At 38.3% G+C, this 21,542-nt stretch overlaps 1 protein-coding gene across 1 annotated transcript; it reads right to left on the reverse strand.

Moving 5' to 3' along the window:
* Positions 1 to 3,414: 3,414 nt before the first annotated feature.
* c1orf127 (chromosome 1 open reading frame 127) lies at positions 3,415 to 19,089 on the reverse strand. Its single transcript, XM_031906616.1, has 11 exons — positions 18,834 to 19,089; positions 18,121 to 18,221; positions 17,874 to 17,972; positions 16,276 to 16,400; positions 14,089 to 14,232; positions 12,589 to 12,627; positions 10,324 to 10,461; positions 8,439 to 8,523; positions 7,876 to 8,078; positions 7,670 to 7,796; positions 3,415 to 4,585 (listed from the first exon to the last, which is right to left on the reverse strand). The coding sequence occupies exons 1-11, from the start codon at positions 18,857 to 18,859 to the stop codon at positions 4,230 to 4,232; spliced, it is 1,443 nt and encodes a 480-aa protein (XP_031762476.1). The 5' UTR covers positions 18,860 to 19,089; the 3' UTR covers positions 3,415 to 4,229.
* Between the last annotated feature and the right edge of the window lie 2,453 nt (positions 19,090 to 21,542).

The following is a 21,542-nucleotide window of genomic DNA, read 5'->3' on the forward strand; positions in this document are numbered from 1 at the left end:
AAAGCAAGTTTAGGAACGCTAAGGAAGCTGCCATACTAATTATCAAGTACTTGGACCCCAGTGTACAAGTCCCACCACAGTACTACAATAGTAGTTACAAGGGCAAAATAATTCTTGATGCTGGACTTAATACAAATTAAATTTTTGTAAATAACAAGTTACTGTACCAATTACTTACTCTGGCTTGTTGTGCAGATGGATGTGCAGATGTAACGCGCCTGTTGCGCACACCCACCCTACCCTCCACTTGTGTCCATGCATACTGTACATACCTCCCCCCTACCTCCCTCCCTCCACTTGTGTCCGTGCATACATACCACCCCCCACCTCCCTCCCTCCACTTGTGTCTGTCCTGCCAACTCTTGATCTGAAGATGTAACGCGCTCGGCACACCCAATCCCCCCTCCCCCCGTGGACGGACGTGTGTCCTCCCTCCCTCTACTTGTGTCCGTCCGCCGACTCAGGATCTGAAGATGTAAGGCGTGGTGTGCGTGCACGCACATGCTGGTGAAGCCTTCACAGTTAGATGAGCCACCTTACAAAAAAAACCTGCTATTTTCTCACCCCCTGTGGATTTCATTATAGAAGGCTGGATGCTCATCTTTTCTCTAATAAATCTTTATGAACCAGTAGGGAGTTAAGTCAAGACACAGAATAGTGAAAAAAGCAGTGAGAATGTCAATTACCCCAGTTGGAAATATTGCCCAAAGCAAAGTATGCTGTTTACCAAGCCTTGGGGTAATGTGAATGTGAATGATATCACATACTGTAGTTATGGGTAATACTTTCTTGCCCCAGGTACTGCCTTGCAAAACCCTCTCCTGCTGCATCTTCTGCTCTGTCATCCTAATCACTTTCAAGGGTAACGTCTCCAATTGCAGTCAATAAGTGGAGTTATACAATACATTTTAATTGTATATTTATTTTATATTCCCTGTTTTTTGCATTGGCAAGGTATTTATATTTTGGAGCTGAGGTGTAAAGAAAGCTTTAGCCTTTATCTACACTCTGTACACACAAAAGTTTTTGAGACCTAATACACTGTTAAATTACCTTGGCACCACTATCTGTATACAGCAAGATTTACCCATGGTGGGCCCTGGAGAGAATTGAAATGCCAGTGTGTCTTGACACTCGAATAATAAAATGCCGAAGTAATATTTATTTACATTACTCGTGTCCGTCCTGACGACTCTTGATGTAACGCGCTCGGCTCACCCAACTCCCCCCGTGGACTTGTGTCAGTCCTGCCGAATCAGGATCAGAAGATGTACTGCGCCTTATGCGACCGTAAGGAACGGTGTTTGACCGTACGCGCGTGCGCACGGACGCACATCCATCCACGGGGGGGGTGCGAGTGCATTACAGCGCATCAGCAGGACGGACACAAGTGGAGGGAGGTAGGTAGGGGGGAGGTATACTCGAGTATATGCCGAGGGTTACTTTTTTAGCACATTTTTTGTGCTGAAAAACTCGGCTTATACTCGAGTATATACGGTAGTTGCCCTCTATGAATCTTCTTTATTGTGGGCGACTAATCTCTCTGACATGCCATCCCACCAGCAAGAATGTTAATTGCCAGTGGGATGGAATACTCATTGCTTCGGTCGCCTGAAGTTGCCTCGCAAGGAAACTTTGGGCAACTTTGGAAAACCGAAGTGGCACGTATGCTATCGTATGCCATTGTATGCCATACTGCATGCTTGTAAGAATCCTTGTTTGCAAACTAAATCAAGGATACAGTCAACACTGTTAGCATGGTGAATTGTCCTTAAAGGAGAAGGAAAGGCTAATAAAGAGTTAATCTCAAGCTGCAGGCATACCTTCAGTTGTCTGTTCAGAAGATCAGAAGCCAAACAGGAAAAAAAAATGCTGAGTAAGGTAGAGAAGATTCCCATAATGCAACGCTCCTGCACTGACAATAGGACCAGATCCATAGCTTGCACATGCGCACACAGCAGGAGCGTCTGGTTGCCATGGCGATGCAGCCGACAGGAGAGCGAGAAGCGAGTAGTGGTGAGTGGGGGGGTGGCGGAGGATGCTAAACTCTGTGACATGCTGACATGCACACCCGGCAGACAACAGATGTGGGGAGTGAATAGCGATGAGCTGGGGGGAGGGTGCTAAACTCTGCTGTATGCAGACCCGGCAGGTGGGGGGAGCGGGGGGGCAGGTGCGGGGAGCGGCAGAGGGTTTGTGGCAGGTGCGGGGAGCGGGGGGGGGGCGATTCTAAACTCTGCTAAACTTTGTGACATGCAGACCCAGCAAGTCATATGAAGGGAGGGGTTTGTGAGCAGGTGCGGGGATCGGAGGGGGGGCTGGCTTGTGCTTTTCAGCAATAGCCCATACAGACATGCTGGACAAGATGGCGGCGCAGTTCACTGAAACAAGTATGTAGGTTCTAGTATGTGTATCTCTGTAAATCTTTCATTAGGCAAGCCAGAAATATAGCATTTTTACACAGCAATAGTAGTACTATTTAATAGTGTGCTTAATAGATTTTGACTTTCCTTGTCCTTTAAAAACATTGTTATAAGTAACACAATATATACAGTAATGATTAAGTAGAGAAACCATTACCAAAGATAAAATTTTTGTACGTGTTTTGCCCTCTACTGAAACTTGAGTAAAATACCGTATATACTTGAGTATAAGCCGATCCGAATATAAGCCGAGGTACCTAATTTTACCTAAGAAAACTGGAAAAACTTATTGACTCGAGTATAAGCCTAGGGTGGGAAATGCAGCAGCTACTGCTAAGTTTCTATAATCAAAATAATTAATAAAAGGATACTTAAGGAAACTCTACATAAATATATAATGTTGGCAGCTGCAGATTAGGGAAAGGTGGATGGAGGACCCTTTGGCCCTCCTACCTTGAAGAGTAGGGAAAGAAAAATGCTGCAGCTGCAGACAAAAGCAGATTTTACTATGGGGCTAGGTTAAATAAATAAACAGCACGGAGTTGGAGCCTAAAATAATTTTACTCACCCCCATCTGGAAGGCTGTGCGGATGCTTCTGATAAGCAGCTACTCCCACCAATTAGAGCAGTGTTCTCAACTGCTGCTTGTCAGAAGTTCTAGGTAAAGATCGTTCAGAGTAACAGGCTTCTGGATGGGGGTGAGAAAAGTTTAGCTCAAAGTTTCCATTGTTTTACCTTTTTTTTTAACTGTAAGGCAAGTTTGGGGAGGCTAAGTAATCTCTAATGTGCGGAATGCATGGATTGAAAGCTGTAAATTTTAATAAAATAATTTTTTAAATGTATGCATATTGTTTATTTTTTTAATGTTGTTATGTAAGTGTGGCATTTAAATTTCATTGTTATATTAGTTATTCAATATGAGATACTGTTTGCAGTCAAGTATTTTACTACTGGTTGCTATTCTCTATTGGTATGAACGTTGTAGTCACAATTTCTAAAAAGAGAGTTTATTAATGAAAGTAGTTTATTTTTACACTCACATTCGCATGCGCCAATGTTAAAACACCCATACGGGGCAGTAGGGAAAGTGAGGCATTATGGGAACTTTCTTTACAAAGATCAGCGTTTTTTCTTCCTTTTTAGCTTCTGATCATCTGAACAGGAGAAATATGGGGAGACTTAAGGGCACTATTGAGAGAACTGAAGGTATGCCTGCAGCTTGAGATTAACTCTTTATTAGCCGTTTTCTTCTCCTTTAACTTCCTTTTCATTGCTTACTTGATTTGCTTTATACAGCATTTCTAGGGATAAATGGTAAGAAACCATCATTTGAGGTCTCATCAGTATCAGCTGAAAGCATCTCCAAAGATCTTGTGTCATCTACTGACCAGTGTAAAGATGAAGACATCACAACTAATGATGGTGATTTGGATTTTGCATTTAGTGGTTCCACATTTATATTAATGAGGTCAAACTCTGTTCCAGACCCAGCTACATTGTGTACTGTTGAAAGACTGGAGGATGTATGCACAATTGCGGTTTTTGGTGTTTGTGTCTCTTTTGATAACACATTGGTGGTTTCTTTCACAAAGTCAGTAGGCTGTTTTAATTGAGGTACCTTGTCATCATATTTATCTCCATTTGACATCATAAGTTCAAGATGTGATAGACTGTGATAAATTATTGAAGGCTCTGATGGGGCAGAGCTTTGTTGTTCAGTCAGTGCAAAAGTCCTACTGTTCTGTATGTTTTCTGAAGTTAAATTACTTTCTGATGTAGAGTTACTTGTTACTTTCCCAGAAGCCTCTATAGGTGGTGACATTTTCTTAGACGTAAAGCAGCAGAAATATTTGTCTCTGCGTAGTATCCTGAACCTTCAATTCTGTTGAAATATTCCCCAGATGCCACATGGTCCAACTCTGCATCGTACCCAGAAGCAGACATTTCTGTCTTGGATGACTCCTGTACTATGGCAGAATGCACACTTTCTCTCAATTTAGCAGCCAATGTTACAGAAGTACTTGCAAGTGTGTTATCCTGTGTTGGTGTTATAACCAGAGCAGTTCTTGTTTCTGATCTTGGGGTGGTATGAAGTTCTAGTTTGATCTTATGGAAGGTCTCAGCTGTAGTAGGTTTTGGTTGTATCATTTGTGGCACTCTTACTAAAAAGGAACCAATAATAAGTATAACATGAATAACATTTACTGGTTAAAGAGAAGAAAACAAATAAGGATACATATTATTCGATAACACAAAACTCTTTGTATGCCCACTGTGTTGCATACATGCATGCATGGGTGCACAGGTGTATAAATAAATACTTGTGGGTTAGTACTGCAGCTTGGTATTAATAACAATGTAAATTATAATTAATAAACACAAAACATTATACTAGTACCAATACTTTTACAGCAGATGCAATTGTATTTCTTTCACTAACTGCAGCTTATAAAATAGATGCTGTCTCTGATATGACTAAGGCAAGCCTCTGTTTGTTTCATCCAAATGTTTTTCAGTGAACTACTGACTTAAATTTGCAACATAGTTTAAAACTTTATGCTAGAATAACTTCAACAGGCTGTTATTTATATTATTATATTATTTATATGTATATATCTTAAAGGAGAAGGAAAGGTTAAATCACTGAGGCATCCCAGCAAAAAACTGCATGCACAGTTGGGTGAAAAGGCTAGGGTATGTATTTGCACCTGGTGCACATGAACAGTAGATGTTTGCAATATTTCTCTGGGATAGCCTGTTATCAGCCTCAAAAGTGTCTCCCCTCTCTTCAGAACATCTTAAGAGACAATACTGACAAGCGCAATAAATTATATCAAGAAGCAGCTCACTTGTTACACTTAAAATGTTTAGATAACCTAACCTTAGAAAACTTAAAGCGCAGTCATGCTGGAAGTTAAGTAATAAATCTTGAGCATTTGCAGATGCTGACATGAAGTAGAGGCAAATACTGGAGAAAGAAGAAAGAAAGTAAAGGAAAGCAAAATCTTGGCTACAAAGGGATGCATTTTAAGAGAAAGGGAGCCTGCTAATTGGGAACCTGTGTAAGTATGAGTAAGTTTGATGTAGAGATTCACTTTGGGCATTTATCAATTATACAGGCATGGTAAAAGTGGAGAAAAGTTGAAGAGGGTTTAGGGCTGGCTTCTTCACTCTACTGCACGTGTCAGTCCAGGGCTGCTGATAAATGAATAAGTAGAAAAAGACAATCGCTGGGTGGTGCTCGCACAGAAGTAACCCCAGCTTGATGCAGTTTTCTGCTAACAGGTAAGTGAATTATAATTACTGTGCCTAACATTTGACATCCAAAGTGATTTAGACTTTTCTTATCCTTTACAGGTTTGATAATTGTTAAGGGAACAAATAAAATTAGTATTATTCTATGGAAACACTCCTCCAACCCATTGGTTACATTTGCATTTTTTTTTAAATAATGAATTTTATATAATTAACTTACGTAAAATATAAAATGTTTGGAGAATGCCATTATGAGCAGTAATCAGCATGGCTTTATGAAGGACAGGTCATGTCAGACCAGTTTAATTGCTTTTTATGATGAGGTAAGTAAGAAGCTGGACAGTGGGGATGCAGTAGATATAATCTATTTGGATTTTGCCAAGGCATTTGATACAGTTCCCCACAAACGACTGCTTTCTAAACTAAGGTCTATTAGTCTTAGTGAAGTCGTTTGCACGTGGATAGAAAACTGGCTACAGGATCGGGTACAGAGGGTGGTTGTTAATGGTACATTCTCTACTTGGAATAAGGTTCTCAGTGGGGTCCCTCAGGGTTCTGTACTGGGTCCAGGATATGGCATCCTTGCAGCAGGATCTTGACCAACTGGCAATCTGGGCGGCTAAGTGGCAGATGAGATTTAATGTGGATAAATGTAAGGTCATGCACCTGGGATGTAAAAATATGCAAGCCACTTATACCCTTAATGGGACTGCACTAGGCAAATCCATAATGGAGAAGGACCTTGGAGTCCTTTTAGATAATGCCAGGCAGCAGCTGCAAGGGCAAACAAGGTTTTGAGCTGTATTAAAAGGGGTATAGATTCACGGGAGGAGGGGGTTATTCTTCCCCTTTACAGAGCGCTGGTAAGGCCCCATCTAGAATATGCTGTTCAGTTTTGGTCTCCAGTACTCAAACGGGACATGATTGAGTTAGAGAGGGTCCAGAGAAGGGCAACTAAGTTGGTAAAGGGTATGGAAAGTCTCAGTTATGAAGAAAGACTGGCCAAGTTGGGTTTGTTTACACTGGAGAAGAGGCACTTAAAGGAGAAGGAAAAGCTAAGTCACTTGGGGGTGCCAAAATGTTAGGCACCCCCAAGTGACTTGAATCGCTTACCCCATACCCGGGGCTGGTGCCCCTGTATGGAGAGAACAGCACCAGCCCGGGGTGCCTGCAGCGCTTCCTCCTTCCTTCTTCGCCGCGCACATGCGCAGTAGAGTGAAAAGCCGAACTTTAACAGAGAAGTCGGCTTTTTCACTCTACTGCGCATGCGCCTGACTCACAGTCAAGGCTGAACGGAGCAGGAAGGAGGAAGCGCATCGCCCCAGGGCTGGTGCTGTTTTCTCCTAACAGGGGCATCAGCCCGGGGTACGAGGTAAGCGATTCAAGTCACTTGGGGGTGCTTAACATTTTAGCACCCCCAAGTGACTTTGCCTTTCCTTCTCCTTTAAGAGGTGACATGATAACTATGTATAAATATATTAGGGGATCATATAATAACCTTTCTAATGTTTTATTTACCAGCAGGTCCTTCCAACGGACACGAGGGCACCCACTCCGTTTAGAAGAAGGGAGGTTCCATTTAAATATTTTTTACTGTGAGAGCTGTGAAGTTGTGGAATCCCTCCCCGAATCAGTCGTGCTGGCTGATACATTATATAACTTTAAGAAGGGGCTGGATGGATTCTTAGCAAGTGAGGGAATACAGAGTTATGGGAGATAGCTCTTAGTACAAGTTGATCCAGGGACTGATCCGATTGCCATCTTGGAGTCAGGAAGGAATTTTTTCCCCTCTGCGGCAAATTAGAGAGGCTTCAGAAAGGGTTTTTTTTGCCTTCCTCTGGATCAACTAGAAGTTAGGCATTATGGTTGAACGTGATGGAGGTATGTCTTTTTTTCAACCCAACTTACTATGTTACTATGTTTGCATTGTGCTGCATACAATAAAAATCTTGGCCCAAAAATGTATATAATCTTTTGTTGTGGTTCCTCACCTGAACATTCATAATAGTTTTCCAAAGTCCAGTTAATTGGATATGCCATTTCTGTAAACTCCAGCACCAGGTCAATGCAATAGAAAAACTGAACTCCTGGGTTATTTCCTATAGTGGTGTAGCAATCCTTTAAATATAACAAAATCAGTTACAATTCAGACAGAATAAAATGGACAATGCAAGGTTCAGCATTAGAGGTTTCTGACCTGTCTTTGCAATACTTCATGAGAGGGGATATTTATCACAACAAATTGCTTGTTCTCAGTCACAGTGACAGTAACGTTGGCAGACTGCCCAACAATAAGGTTCTTTAATGTTAGTATATCTGCACTGTATGATCCTCTTTTCACTAACCCCACACGCTGCTTAGGAATATGAAGGATGACTTCTTCTCCTGGATGTTGTGATACTGTTAAAACAGATAGTAAATTTTCTTGTAAGTCAAGTGTTCACCTAGTGTCCTATTTATAAAGTAGTAAGTACAATTATCCAAACCCTTGGTTCCCATTGCAAATTATATGTAGGAAGAAAGGATATAAAATTATTTTCAGAATAAATTGTTACATAATAATAAGATTGGCATCTATACGGCTTAATGAATTAGTTCCACAGTCATATCAGCCCAATTTATTGTTGAAACTCTTAAGAAGTCTTGGTAGTTTTACAGAATTAATGTATAGCAGTCATAACATAAATAAAAAAATCAGTTTACATGTATTTGCAAATTGATTTAAAAGTCTGGAATTGATGACCAGTTTTACGTACTTACCAGATGGGCATGAAGCTTCTAGTGAATAGGCATAAAATCCATGAGCCAACCAAAGGTGAAGATTGTCAATTTGCCTGTCTAAAATCTGTAATGAACAGATGAATCTGTCATGAACAGTGAAAGTTGGTACATCTGAAGAAGCTGAATGTCATTTCTATATTTAAAAAAGGGAGTAAGATCTCAGCCTGGCAATTATAGGCCTGTAAGTTTGACATCCGTGGTGGGCAAGTTATTTGAAAGCTTGTTAAGGGATCACATACAAAATTATGTACTGGAGAATGGCATTATGAGCAGTAATCAGCATGGCTTTATGAAGGACAGGTCATGTCAGACCAATTTAATTGCTTTTTATGATGAGGTGAGTAAGAAGCTGGACAGTGGGGATGCAGTAGATACAATATATTTTGATTTTGCCAAAGCATTTGATACCGTTCCCCACAAATGACTGCTTTCTAAACTAAGGTCTATTGGTCTTAGTGAAGTCATTTGCACATGGATAGAAAACTGGCTACAGGATCGGGTACAGAGGGTGGTTGTTAATGGTACATTCTCTACTTGGAGTAAGGTTCTCAGTGGGGTCCCTCAGGGTTCTGTACTGGGTCCACTTTTGTTTAACTTGTTTATAAATGACTTAGGGGAGGGTATTATAAGCAATGTATCAGTGTGTGCAGATGACACAAAATTCTATCCAGGATGTGACATCCTTGCAGCAGGATTTTGACCAACTGGCAATCTCGGCGGCTATGTGGCAGATGAGATTTAATGTGGATAAATGTAAGGTCATGCACCTGGGATGTAAAAATATGCAAGCCTTAATGGGAGTGCACTAGCCAAATCAATAATGGAGAAGGACCTTGGAGTCCTTGTAGATAATAAACTTGGCTGTAGCAAGCAATGCCAGGCAGCAGCTGCAAGGGCAAACAAGGTTTTGAGCTGTATTAAAAGGGGTATAGATTCACGGGAGGAGGGGATTATTTTTTCCCTTTACAGAGCACTGGTAAGGCCCCATCTAGAATATGCTGTCCAGTTCTGGTCTCCAGTGCTCAAACGGGACATGATTGAGTTAGAGAGGGTCCAGAGAAGGGCAACTAAGCTGGTAAAGGGTATGGAAAGTCTCAGTTATGAAGAAAGACTGGCCAAGTTGGGTTTGTTTACACTGGAGAAGAGGCGCTTAAGAGGTGACATGATAACTATGTATAAATATATAAGTGGATCATATAATAACCTTTCTAATGTTTTATTTACCAGTAGGTCCTTCCAACGGAAACAAGGCCACCCACTCCGTTTAGAAGAAGGGAGGTTCCGTTTAAATATTCGGAAAGGATTTTTTACTGTGAGAGCTGTGAAGTTGTGGAATTCCCTCCACGAATCAGTTGTACTGGCTGATACATTATATAACTTTAAGAAGGGGTTGGATGGCTTCTTAGCAAGTGAGGGAATACAGGGTTATGAGAGATAGCTCTTTGTTCAAGTTGATCCAGGGACTGGTCCGATTGCCATCTTGGAGTCAGGAAGGAATTTTTTCCCCTCTGCGGCAAATTAGAGAGACTTCAGATGGGGTTTTTTGCCTTCCTCTGGATCAACTAGAAGTTAGGCAGGTTATGTATAGGCATTATGGTTGAACGTGATGGACGTATGTCTTTTTTCAACCCAACTTACTATGTTACTATGTAGCTTATTGCAGATTTTTTTTTTTTTTTAATGGGAGATAGCCTTTTCGTAATCCGAAGCCTTCTGCATAACAGTTTTCCAGAAAAGGGATCCTAAGCTTAAAAATAATGTATGTGTGTATTAGCATATATATTGGCTATTTAATGTATTAGTCTTCCAACCCATAAGTCATAACTGCTAGAGCATTCTTGCTTTTCCCATAACATCAGTTTACCTTTATGCCATCCAGCAACTGCCCTCTTAATCCACTCACAGTCACACTGGAATTGCTGACGTCTACCTCAACACCAATCAAACTTGCATCTTCTATAGACACCACTAGCTCTCCCCGTAAAGAAAAAAACCAGTCAGCCTGTGAAAGGAAAAACTATTATGTACAGTATTTAAGGACTGGTTAAACTAAAAACTAACAACTGCAGACAGCTCTTATCAGTGGTATAATGTTATGTGTACCCTGTATTATTATACATGTTGAGTATGCAGTGCAGTTTTGGGCTCCACTCCTTTAAGGATATTAATGAGCTGGAGAGAGTGCAGAGACATGCAACTAAACTGGTAAAGGGGATGGAAGATTTAAGCTATGAGGTTAGACTGTCGAGGTTGGGGTTGTTTTCTCTGGAAAAGAGGCGCTTGCGAGGGGACATGATTACTCTGTACAAGTACATCAGAGGGTATTATAGAAAGATAGGGGGTGTTCTTTTTTCCCATAAACCATCAGTGCACCAGAGGCCACCCCTTTAGATTAAAGGAGTGGAACTTTCATTTGAATCAGCGTAGGTGGCTTTTCATTGTGAGGGTAGTGAGGCCCTTCTGAGTAATGTTGGGATGGCAGATTCTGTTAGGGGCTTGGATGAGTTCTTGAACAAGCATAGTATCCAAGGCTATTGTGATGCTAAAATCTACAGTTAGTATTGATGTTGGTATATATGGTTTGTGTATGTGAGTGTATAGATAGGTCAGTATAGGTTTGTGTGTGCTGGGTTTACTTGGAAGGGTTGAACTTGATGGTCTTTTTTCAACCCTATGTAACTATGTTTTCTTTAAGGCAGAGGGGCATGATGACCTAATGTATTTAATGTTGTATGACTGCATTGTTGATTATGTGTTGCAAAACAAAGCCCCACCCAATTGCTGTTAAGTTTAGCAGAACCTGAAATAACAAAAAAGATTCAGGACATCAAACTGTTCATTAGACCAGTGGCATTCAAATTAAAAATGTTTTATCGTGGCATCCTACATAATGACTTAAAGGAAATAAGATGCTGTTAAGTGGAAGTTTTGAGGCGAGTTTTAGAAATTTCAACAAAACTTCAAAAATTAGGAAAGCTTTACGGTTTGGTAATGTGGAATAGAAAGAGATATTCACCTATTATGTAACTATCAAGATGTGTTCTTTTTAAATACGTATATTTTCTTAGGAAAAACCTAGCATTAGTTTATATTTGGCATTAAAATCTAAAAGTATGCAGATGTCTAAAGCAGTGTTTTGGAAATTGCCATTAGTTCTTGACCTATACAAGTCAGAAATTCTCCATAAAAACCATACATATTTGGTACTGGTGTGTAAGCTGGCTATTTCACTCTACTTGGTATGCGTTGGCCCCAGGAGACTGAAGAAAGAAGAAGCAAAAGTAGAGGATCACTCAGTGGTGCTCACTGAAAAGTCCCCCAGAGCAGTGCAGTTTTCTGCTAACAGGAGCACCAGATTGGTGTATCAGGACAGTGACTACAATGACTCGGTGTACAAGTGCCTAACTTTTGATTTTTCTCTTAAAGAACAAGCAGCAAACTGAAATCTCACATTCTTGGATGTGGATGACTCTTAAAGATTTATATCAAGAGAGCAGAGTTTTAGAAAGGCTGACAATATATTTGTTTAATTTTCTGTAAAGAACAAGCGAGAGGAGGCTTCAAAACTACTATTTCTCTATGGCTCAGATAAGTTAGATAATTCACAAGATAATTCAGTTGGCCAAGATGGAAGAGATTACTCAGCCCTTCCAAATAAGGGCCCACTCAACCAGAAGCATTTCCACAACCAAATCCAAAAAGGAAATACTTTTTATGTTTTGATATATTTCTTCGGCAATACAGTGTGGATATCATCTCAGGAAACTACCTTTTGAGGGGAAGCCACCCAGGCAGTAGTCTAACCAGTGACATCCACCATAATATTTTTTCTTGGGGGTGCTGCCAAATGAGGACATAGGTGAAAAAGTAAATTTGGCTTACAGAAATTTATAAATGACCCCCATAAACTAGAAATTCTAACTTCTTTGTTAAACTGTTTTTCTCCTTTTCTTATGGATTCCCCAGTCAAATATTTAATAGATTTGCCCCTAAACACACCTGTATAAATTACCAAATTGTTTTGCATTCTCTGCTTCAGCCTATGATAAAAATCCCCCCCCCCCCAAAAACACAATATTTACCTGATCATTGGAGTTCCCCCCCCCCCCAAAAAAAACACAATATTTACCTGATCATTGGAGTTTCCCAAAGGAATGGGCCTTGACACCTGCAATAGTCAAAGAATTAGTATTGTAGACTGTGTCATATATATTGTAACTATATATTGCAATAGTTTTTGCTAGAAGAGCTTTTATTATATATCATAAATAAGTGGGCTGTTGGAAAATTATAGGGGGATTTAACTGCTAACCTTGTGAAAGATGCATCAGCCAGCACCCCTGTTTGAACCTCTATGGGCCAACTCACAAATACATTAATAGTAACACTTTGTGGTAGATACTGTTAAATAAGCATCTCATATGGCTCTTTGTTGCTGTTGGGGTTCTCCTTTAAAACCAATTAAAATACTTCTGCCCCAAGGTGAATGTCAGCAGCCAATCAGCAGAAAAATGGGAAGGTAGCAAGATAGCACCTCCCAGTAGATATCAGTATAGTACTCAATGGTAAGAAATCCAAATCCGGACAGCGACTCCTCCAGTTACATGGGAGTAGGAGAAACAATAGATTACCTGAAAGCAGTTCTAATGTGTAGTGCTGGCTCCTTCTGAAAGCTCAAACTCAAACTACACACCAATATTACAATTAAAAAAAATTGTTGTTTCAAGAATAACATTTTAAATGGTAGAGTGAATTATTTGCTATGTAAACAATGTAATTTAGAAATAAAAAAAATCATAACAGTATCCCTTTAAGTTAGGGGTGCAAACAAGAAGGTGGTACAAATTGAAGCTGAACAATCTGGATGTTTGATCAAGTGCCTAACCAATGTATTGGTTGCCATACAGTGGGCATAAATCTCCCTTCATCCGAAACCTTCATTACCTGGAAAAGTTTGTTCAGTGCATAGTTATTCTTGGCAGACATCCAGAGAGCATTTTGCACCATATCCACAGCCTTATAAATTTGTGTATAAGAAATGCTTTCGTTATTGCACACAGAAAGGGCCACTGAATGCAAACTCATTTGAGAAAGACTAGTAGCATACGTAAGGGCTTATTTACAAAAGCAAGTGCAAAATTAGTTTAGTAGCAAAAGTGGTACTTACACACATACACCCCTACAACTCACCCATGTTCTAATCATTCCTATGAGATTTTTAGAAGGGTATTTATCAATGGTAAAGTGAGAACTCACCATTTGATAAATACGCTTCTAAAAATCTCATAGGAATGAACAGAACATGGGAATATGTATACTAACAACTCACAATTATTAACAACCCACATTTTGATAAATCTGCCCCTCAGGCTACTATAAAAAACATTTAAATATTAAATAAGCCAACTTGATAGTTTTGCTTCCAGTACAGATAATCTAAGTTAGTATCAAGTACAAGGTGGTGTTTTATTATTACAGAGAAAAATTAAATCACTTTTACAAATGAGAATTGTTTGGAGTTTTTAAGAGATGGCCATCCAGAAATTTGGAGGTTTCTGGATAATGGGTTTCTGAATAACGGATATAGAAACTATAGAAACTCTTAATAAACTAATTTTTTGTGGAATACCTGAACATAATTTGGGTCACAGCGCAATTTCTCTCTTCCCAGTTGTGCAGTCATTGCTGGACATCGCATAAGATACCGATTACTTTGCCCTCTACCTGAAGATGTCTTTTTAACCATGTGAATTTCCAGCTTGTAAAAACCTTCCTGTATACAATATATACATTGCAATTAATATAAAATGTTAACATTGTATTGATCCAATTGCTGATGCACTGTGCACATTATTTTGTTCTTTAAATTGTTGCTGCTATAGACATCCAACATAATTTAAATAAAATTAATTGCAGAATTGTTTTGGCTGGGTAAGGTAGTAATTATCTGCTAATGAGGGGTTCATGGTTTCCTTTGCCATGTATTAAAGCCTATAGATACCATTAACGCACTATAGAGTTCAGTAGCTCTTTTAAAACATGTAATAGAGGACTTCTGTAGCTGATAAGCATTTACTATTTATTCATATTTTTCCCACTGCCCCCACATCTGCCTTTCCAAAATTCACTCCTCTCAATTTCATGTTTTTTACTTGCTGTCCTTATATGTATACCTACATTTATTATCCCATTCTCCATAATTGTCTTTGATCCAATTTCTTCCTCTTCTTCTTCTCCCCTGTTATGTTTTATTTTCCAAAAAAAACTTACTGACCTGCCTAGAACGTATAGAAAATGTGCAAGTGGTTGAATCCCAGGGTAATAGTGACCATAATGTTATCTCATTTGCAGGAAACAAATTTACACTGGGGCAACAAAGACACTGAATTTTAGGAAGGTAAATTCTACCCCCATAAGGGCAGCGCTTCAGGGCATAGATTGGGGCATTATGTTTTCTGATAAAAACACAGAGCAGAAATGGTTGTCATTTAAAATGATATTAAATCATTACTGTTCTCAATTTATTCCATTAATAAGAAGAAGTGTTAAGAATCACCCTATGTGGCTTAACCCTGAGGTAAAGGAGTTAATAGGGAAAAAAAGGAAAGCTTTTAAGAAAACATTTTGCGACTTTTTCGTCGCTGACACGTTTTTTCATATTTTGTGCGACTTTTTCATCACCGTCACGACTTTATCGTATTTTGCGCAATTTTTTTGTCGCCGTTGCGATTTTTTCGTATTGAGCAATTTTTAACAGCGGAAAAACCAGAATCTGAATTTTTCGCGACGGCAATGAAAAAGTCGCAGAAAATATATGATAAAGTCGTAACACAACAAAAAAGTCGCACAAAATACGAAAAAAACGCGAAAGCGACAAAAAAGTCGCAAAAATACCGATCATTATGAAAAAAACACATTCGGAACGCTTTCGGACGTTCGTGGATTAGTAAATGTGCCCCTTTATGTTACTTTTCTTTATGTAACTATTGTTGTAATCTATTCTTTGGCATCACTTTCTTTTCTCAAATTTTCTTCTGCCAAATTGGTTTACTAATATAAAGCTGTGGTTGGTAACAACCTTCTTTCTGCTGTATCTGGTATGTGACTGTAATGTGCTGTAGGTGGCTTTGCATTTGTTTCCTCAGTTGACCCTTAAACTGCAACATCATGTCTATAAAGCAATATTCTGCTTTATGTGGACAGCTGTTTTATTTGTCTCCCAGCATGTAGTTCTTGATTGCCACTCTGATGTGTGTGGTATTTTGAGGGTGTGACCACGAAGTAGGGGTGTCCAATGTTTTTGCCACCACATTATGCACAACATAATTAGTATAATTGTTAATAATATGCTTTTGGGATGTATGTAGTGATCTTGCTTGCATTTTGGGGTTAATTCAAAACTCTGAATCCATTTCCTAAATACCTGGCATCTCTTACTGTTTTACTATAAGCTGGGCATGCAAGTACAGGGCAACATTAGTGATTTTAAACTGGAGAGTAGATACTGGGTATAGGGAGTGATTCCAGGTAAACCTGGCAACCATGCCCTGAAATTTTCCTGTTGATGCAAATAATTGGATTCTGGATTTGTTATTATTTTATCTTAGTGATAAGATGGCTAATCCTGCGCTGCAGTGCTGTGTTCTAATGACCAATGCACCCCCCACAGAATAGGATCTGTAACCAAAAATTACCCTTAAAAGCTGTGTAGTTAGCTTGGTTTTAGCTATTTCTGTGTCTAATATACCAGAAAATCTTTGTTTGTTTTTTTGTTAAGAAAAAAATATATATATATGTATATATATATATCACTCACCTGCGTTTGCACATAGCATCCTGTGTAGTGCACACGAAATAAGAAATTTCCATCTGCATCAGCATCCAAGAAGTACTTGCATCTAGAGAGCTGCTGATTTGAGCGATCCAGTGAGCTAAGACTGACTAAAACACATAATGAAGAAGATTGAACAACTCAATTGAAATATACAAATTGTAAAGACTTTTTGCAAGCATTGCACAAGTGAGTACAAAATGGATGCTGGATACCATTTGTGGATACCATCTGTACCATCTGCAAATTTAAGAGGAGATTTATTGTCCAACGCAGTGTGTGAAAAAAATGCTTTTTTTTCCAATATGCCCACTGAGTAGGGCATTGTGCAAACTGTCGCAGGCCTTTGTGCTCGGTTTCAGAGGAATGGGCAGGGGGAGGCACATCAGAGTGGCAGGAGGCAGCAAGGACTGGGATGAGTTATGAGTGCCAGATTTTAATCACGGTACCTAATGCCTTAACAAATCATTAGGATTAAGTACAAAATACTATGCCAGATTTTAATAATGGTACCTTATGCCTTCAACAAATTATTAGGATTAAGTACAAAATACTTTTTTATTATTACAGAGAAAAATAAATAATTTTTAAAAATTAGAATTTTTTACTTAAAATAGTCTCTATGGGAGATGTTCTTCCCATAATTCGAAGCTTTCTGTGTAACTGATTCCAAGATAATGGATCTCACACCATACCATACATTTCCCTGATATTGGGACAATGGAGGAATGGTTTCAGTGAAAGATAAGAAATTTGACATTTTATTTTACCACAGCAAAGCATGTAGTGTATAAGCCTCAACAAGTATGGGATCTAGAACCAGGATTGCTTAGACCCCGGTGTTTGCCAGATAAGTTTTTTTTGTTTTTGATCATTTAGATCACTACGCCTTAAATATACCAAAAACATTTATATATTTCAAAAAGAACAAGCATGGTTTTGCCATAAATATACATTTGCTTCATACCCACAGACTTTATTTGATTATTAAACCTATTATTAACATGTATTTATAAAGTGCCAATATATTCTGCAGTGCTGTTCAATAAATGGGTATATACATTTAACATACAGATTTATATACAAAGCTAACAATAATCAAAACAAGAGGATTCCCACCTTACTTGGGATATTTACATATATCATTTATGATTATAATTATCACATAGGCTTATGATTTATAGTATTTTCAGTGCCCGCATTTTTATGTGCCTGGTCATTAGGAGGGCACTGCTTACTGAAAAGGAGGGGCCCTAGCAGATGGGACTACTTCTTTTTTTTTTACAGGTTGAAACACAGAAAGGAACTGATCCCAGGTTTTAGGTGGTCATGTCGCAATTTTGGCCTTAACCCTCTACTGGCAATAAGGAGGTTTTAGGTTACACGTCAGAGGCACATTTTTCTATTGTCATCTACCAATTTTAAGGTAAAGAGTGAAGTTGATAGGGTCTTGTTATCATTTTACTCATCTTTGCTTCTTAACAGTTGTCCAAACCAACAATTGTAAGAAACCATAAGCTGTTACTCAGACAACTAAAAATAATAACTAAAATAACTAAAATAGTGTAAACTTATTTTTTTACCTGGAAAGCGCATAATCTGGGACAACCAAAGAACTAATCCATTGATCTGTTTCCGTGGTACCCAGAGCTCCATATAGTCCAGAAAACATTCAATATTATCTAGGAATGTAAAGAAAAAACTGCATTAAAAAGTTACAAAGAAAAGTATTTCATTGATTATCCTAAAGCAGAAAGAGAAAATAATGACAAAATACAAAAGCAGAACAGGAAGAGAAGAAAAAGAAGAAGAGAGAGAAGTGTTTGTTACCAGATGAATTTTCTCTAATAGGGTCAAACTGGATCCGGCCATTTCCAAATGGGAAGGCACTAAATGTTTCATCAAACATGACAAATAGTAGGCATAATACCCTGAAACATAAACAAACAACCTTTATCATTTTTAAAATACTCTCTGAAATTCATGTAATTATTAGCAAAATGTGAGGTCACTATTAAGCAGATATGGGACTTGTTTTCCAGAACGCTTGTTTTTTGGATAAGTAATATTTCCATAATTTGGATCTCCATACATTAAGTCTCCTAATAATCAGTTACTCATTAGATAAACCCAATAGAATTGATTTTCCTCAAGTAAGAATTAATTATATCTTAGTTGGGATCACATAAAAGGTACTGTTTTATTATTACAAAGGAAAAATACATTATTTTTAAAAAATATACATTTTTGATTAAAATGGAGTCTATGGGAGAATATCTTCCCATATTTTGGAGCTTTCTGGATAATGGCATTCTGGATAACAGATCCCTTACCTGTACTTACAATGGCTAATAATGACTGTGCCACTATAAAAATGAATTCTGGAAAAAAAACCTAATAAAAATACATAGTTTGGCATTGCCCTTAGTGAGTAAACGTCTAGACATAAAACCTCCCACTAACAGTACCTTGCTCTGGTTGGTACTATTATGTTATTCTTATTAACCTGCTTTATTTTTGCTAACTACATGTAAATTTCTTACCAGAAAGTATTGTGCTGATTCTTCATCTTTATTCTTTCAGTTCTTAGATCAAATGGTAGCTCTACTTCCAGTTCTCTTAAGTACTTTCTGCAAACTAAAGTGCATGTTCAGTCACACCAAATAAATAAATATATACATAAAACACATAAAAACCTGCCATTTCTATGCATGGGACTGGAAGTTTGCAAGCCACAATTACTCCCAGTTCTCCATGCAATTTTGTAAATAGCAACACAGTTTATATGTAGTGAATGTTGCCCAGAAACCAGCAAATGTGTGAATTAATGTGATTTTAGTTTGTTTTACTCAATATACACTGATTGGGAAGTTGGGACAGCTGCTAGTAGTCACTCAGTAGTTTGCATATCAAAGGATTTGTTATTTTACTTTACAAGCCTTTAGTTTCTCAGAGGAATAGGATACCAGGAACAAACAGAACCTCATTTAGAACTTTCTTCCTACATATCCTGTACTAGAAGAGTAGAGCTGTAGAGCTGCAAGCTTTGCAAAACTTGAGATGCAACATTATTATTTATAAACTGAGAGTGATTAATCTCTCTTGATAATGTTAAAGTGATCCATTACCATAAAATTATTTGGTTGTTTATATATTGAGTTAAAATGTCCACACAGCAAAATATGCACCAGATCAGTAAAGGATAACAGCTTTTGTAAAAAGAAAAAATCCCAAACTATTAAAGCAAAGTCGAGTTGTTCATATAGAAATTACTGACATTTCATGTGTAAATGAAATTTCCATAGTATTGATATATAGAGGTTGGATTTAAGAAGATATAATGCTTGCCATACAATAGAAATGCGTCAGGTCACATACCGCAGACCAATAACAAAGGATGATAATCAGAAACAAAATAATTGGGCAGGCCAACATAAGCCAATGCAAGCAGGCTGCAGCCTACAAATAAGTGCAATAAAAAGCACAAAATATGCAAGACTTTATGCACCCTACTAATCTGTGATTACATTACTTTTGCTTTAACTGTACCTGTCCACATTATATTACATTCAATTATATTACATGTCTCCATTAAAGGCCTTCAATTGTGGTTTATTAAGTGCAAAAATGTGCAAAGAGAGCCCTGTGTGTATGGCTTTGTAAATGACAGGTAGACAGCACAAAACTTCTTGGTGTGCTGCACCATGCACCACAGTAAAAATTTACAAATTTTGCTAGAACTGAATTAGATGTTGGATGCCAGGGCTCTGTTAAGTTGTTAAATTTAGTATTGAAGAAATTGAGAAATGATTGACATGTTTCTCCAAGTGGGATTCAGGGATCAAATTGTAGATGATATATTGTAGATTAATATACTTGCATGTACAGGTATGGGATAAGTTATCCAAAGACCCGTTATCCAGAAAGCTCCAAATTATAAGATCATATCCAATATATTCCATTTTAATCAAATAAATTCAAAATGTTAAAACATATTTTCATTTTTTCTGTATTAATAAAACAGTACCTTGTACTTGATTCTAACTAAGACATAATTAATCCTTATTGTAGGTAAAATAATCCTACTGAGTTTATTTAATATTTAAATGATTTCCTAATTGATTTAAAGTATTTGGATCCAAATTACAGAAAGGCCACAAAACCCCAGGCCCAATCATTCTGGATAACAGATAACAGGTCCACAGTGCCTATGATTAAGGGTGCTTAAACCTGAAACATGTAACGCAACATCACAAGCCTTTAAAGGGAAAGGAAAAGCTAAGTCACTTGGGGGTGCCAAAATGTTAAGCACCCCCAAGTGACTTAAATCGCTTACCTTCTACCCCGGGCTGGTGCCCCTGTATGCAGAGAACAGCACCAGCCCGGGGTAGCAGCGATCGCTTCCATGCGCAGTAGAGTGAAAAGCCGAACTTTAACAGAGAAGTCGGCTTTTTCACTCTACTGCGCATGCGCCGGACTTGAAGTCTCAGGGAAACGAAGGCGGAAGGAGGAAGCGCATCGCCCCAGGTGCCCCGGGCTGGTGCGGTTTTCTCCTAACAGGGGCACCAGCCCGGGGCACGAGGTAAGCGATTCAAGTCACTTGGGGGTGCTTAACATTTTAGCACCCCCAAGTGACTTAGCCTTTCCTTCCCCTTTAAAGAGTAACACAGGAAATTACACAAGGAACATGACATCATTGGTTCACAATTTTAACCCCTTACTAGTCCATAGGGAATTGCTCCTTTCACAGCCAACGTTACTGTTGTTCACTTCACAGATATTCCTCCACAAAGGTAAAGGAGATAAAAACAAAATATTAAAAAAAGTGGAACCCTACAAAACAAATTACAAATACAAGTATAAATCATAAAAATGTAAGGTTGCAGGTACCATTGGAAACTTAATCCACACATCATACAAATCAAGTGCCATACATACCCTCATTAGGACTCTCAGCACAGCAAGTGACATCATTAACATCAAGTAAAGCAACTTGCATTTTATAAATATTTGCATGATATAAGTTAATGGTACCTGTACTGGAATTAAGTGAATATAAAGTGATTTTACATATAGATACAAAATCAACCATTTAAAATTATAATATAAAATGTTGGTTTCAAAATGCACCATCCAGTAAAATCATACAATATAGAAGCATACATTCCAAAACAGTTGTGATCACATATCATATTTAATATAATTGTGCATCTTAAGCTTAATGCCAAGGGTCCCACCTGGTTATCTGAATT

The sequence above is a fragment of the Xenopus tropicalis genome, chromosome 7 (assembly GCF_000004195.4).
Source record: "Xenopus tropicalis strain Nigerian chromosome 7, UCB_Xtro_10.0, whole genome shotgun sequence".
NCBI classification, from domain to species: Eukaryota; Metazoa; Chordata; class Amphibia; order Anura; family Pipidae; genus Xenopus; species Xenopus tropicalis.

Excerpts from the sequence above, each read along its gene's own strand:
- c1orf127 (XM_031906616.1), bottom strand. The coding sequence starts at position 18,859 with ATGAAGAATCAGCACAATACTTTCTG. Across the intron at positions 14,233-16,275 it reads GATGCTATGTGCAAACGCAG|GAAGGTTTTTACAAGCTGGA; the intron begins GTGAGTGATATA and ends TATTGTATACAG. Across the intron at positions 8,079-8,438 it reads AGAAGCTTCATGCCCATCTG|TATCACAACATCCAGGAGAA; the intron begins GTAAGTACGTAA and ends CTGTTTTAACAG.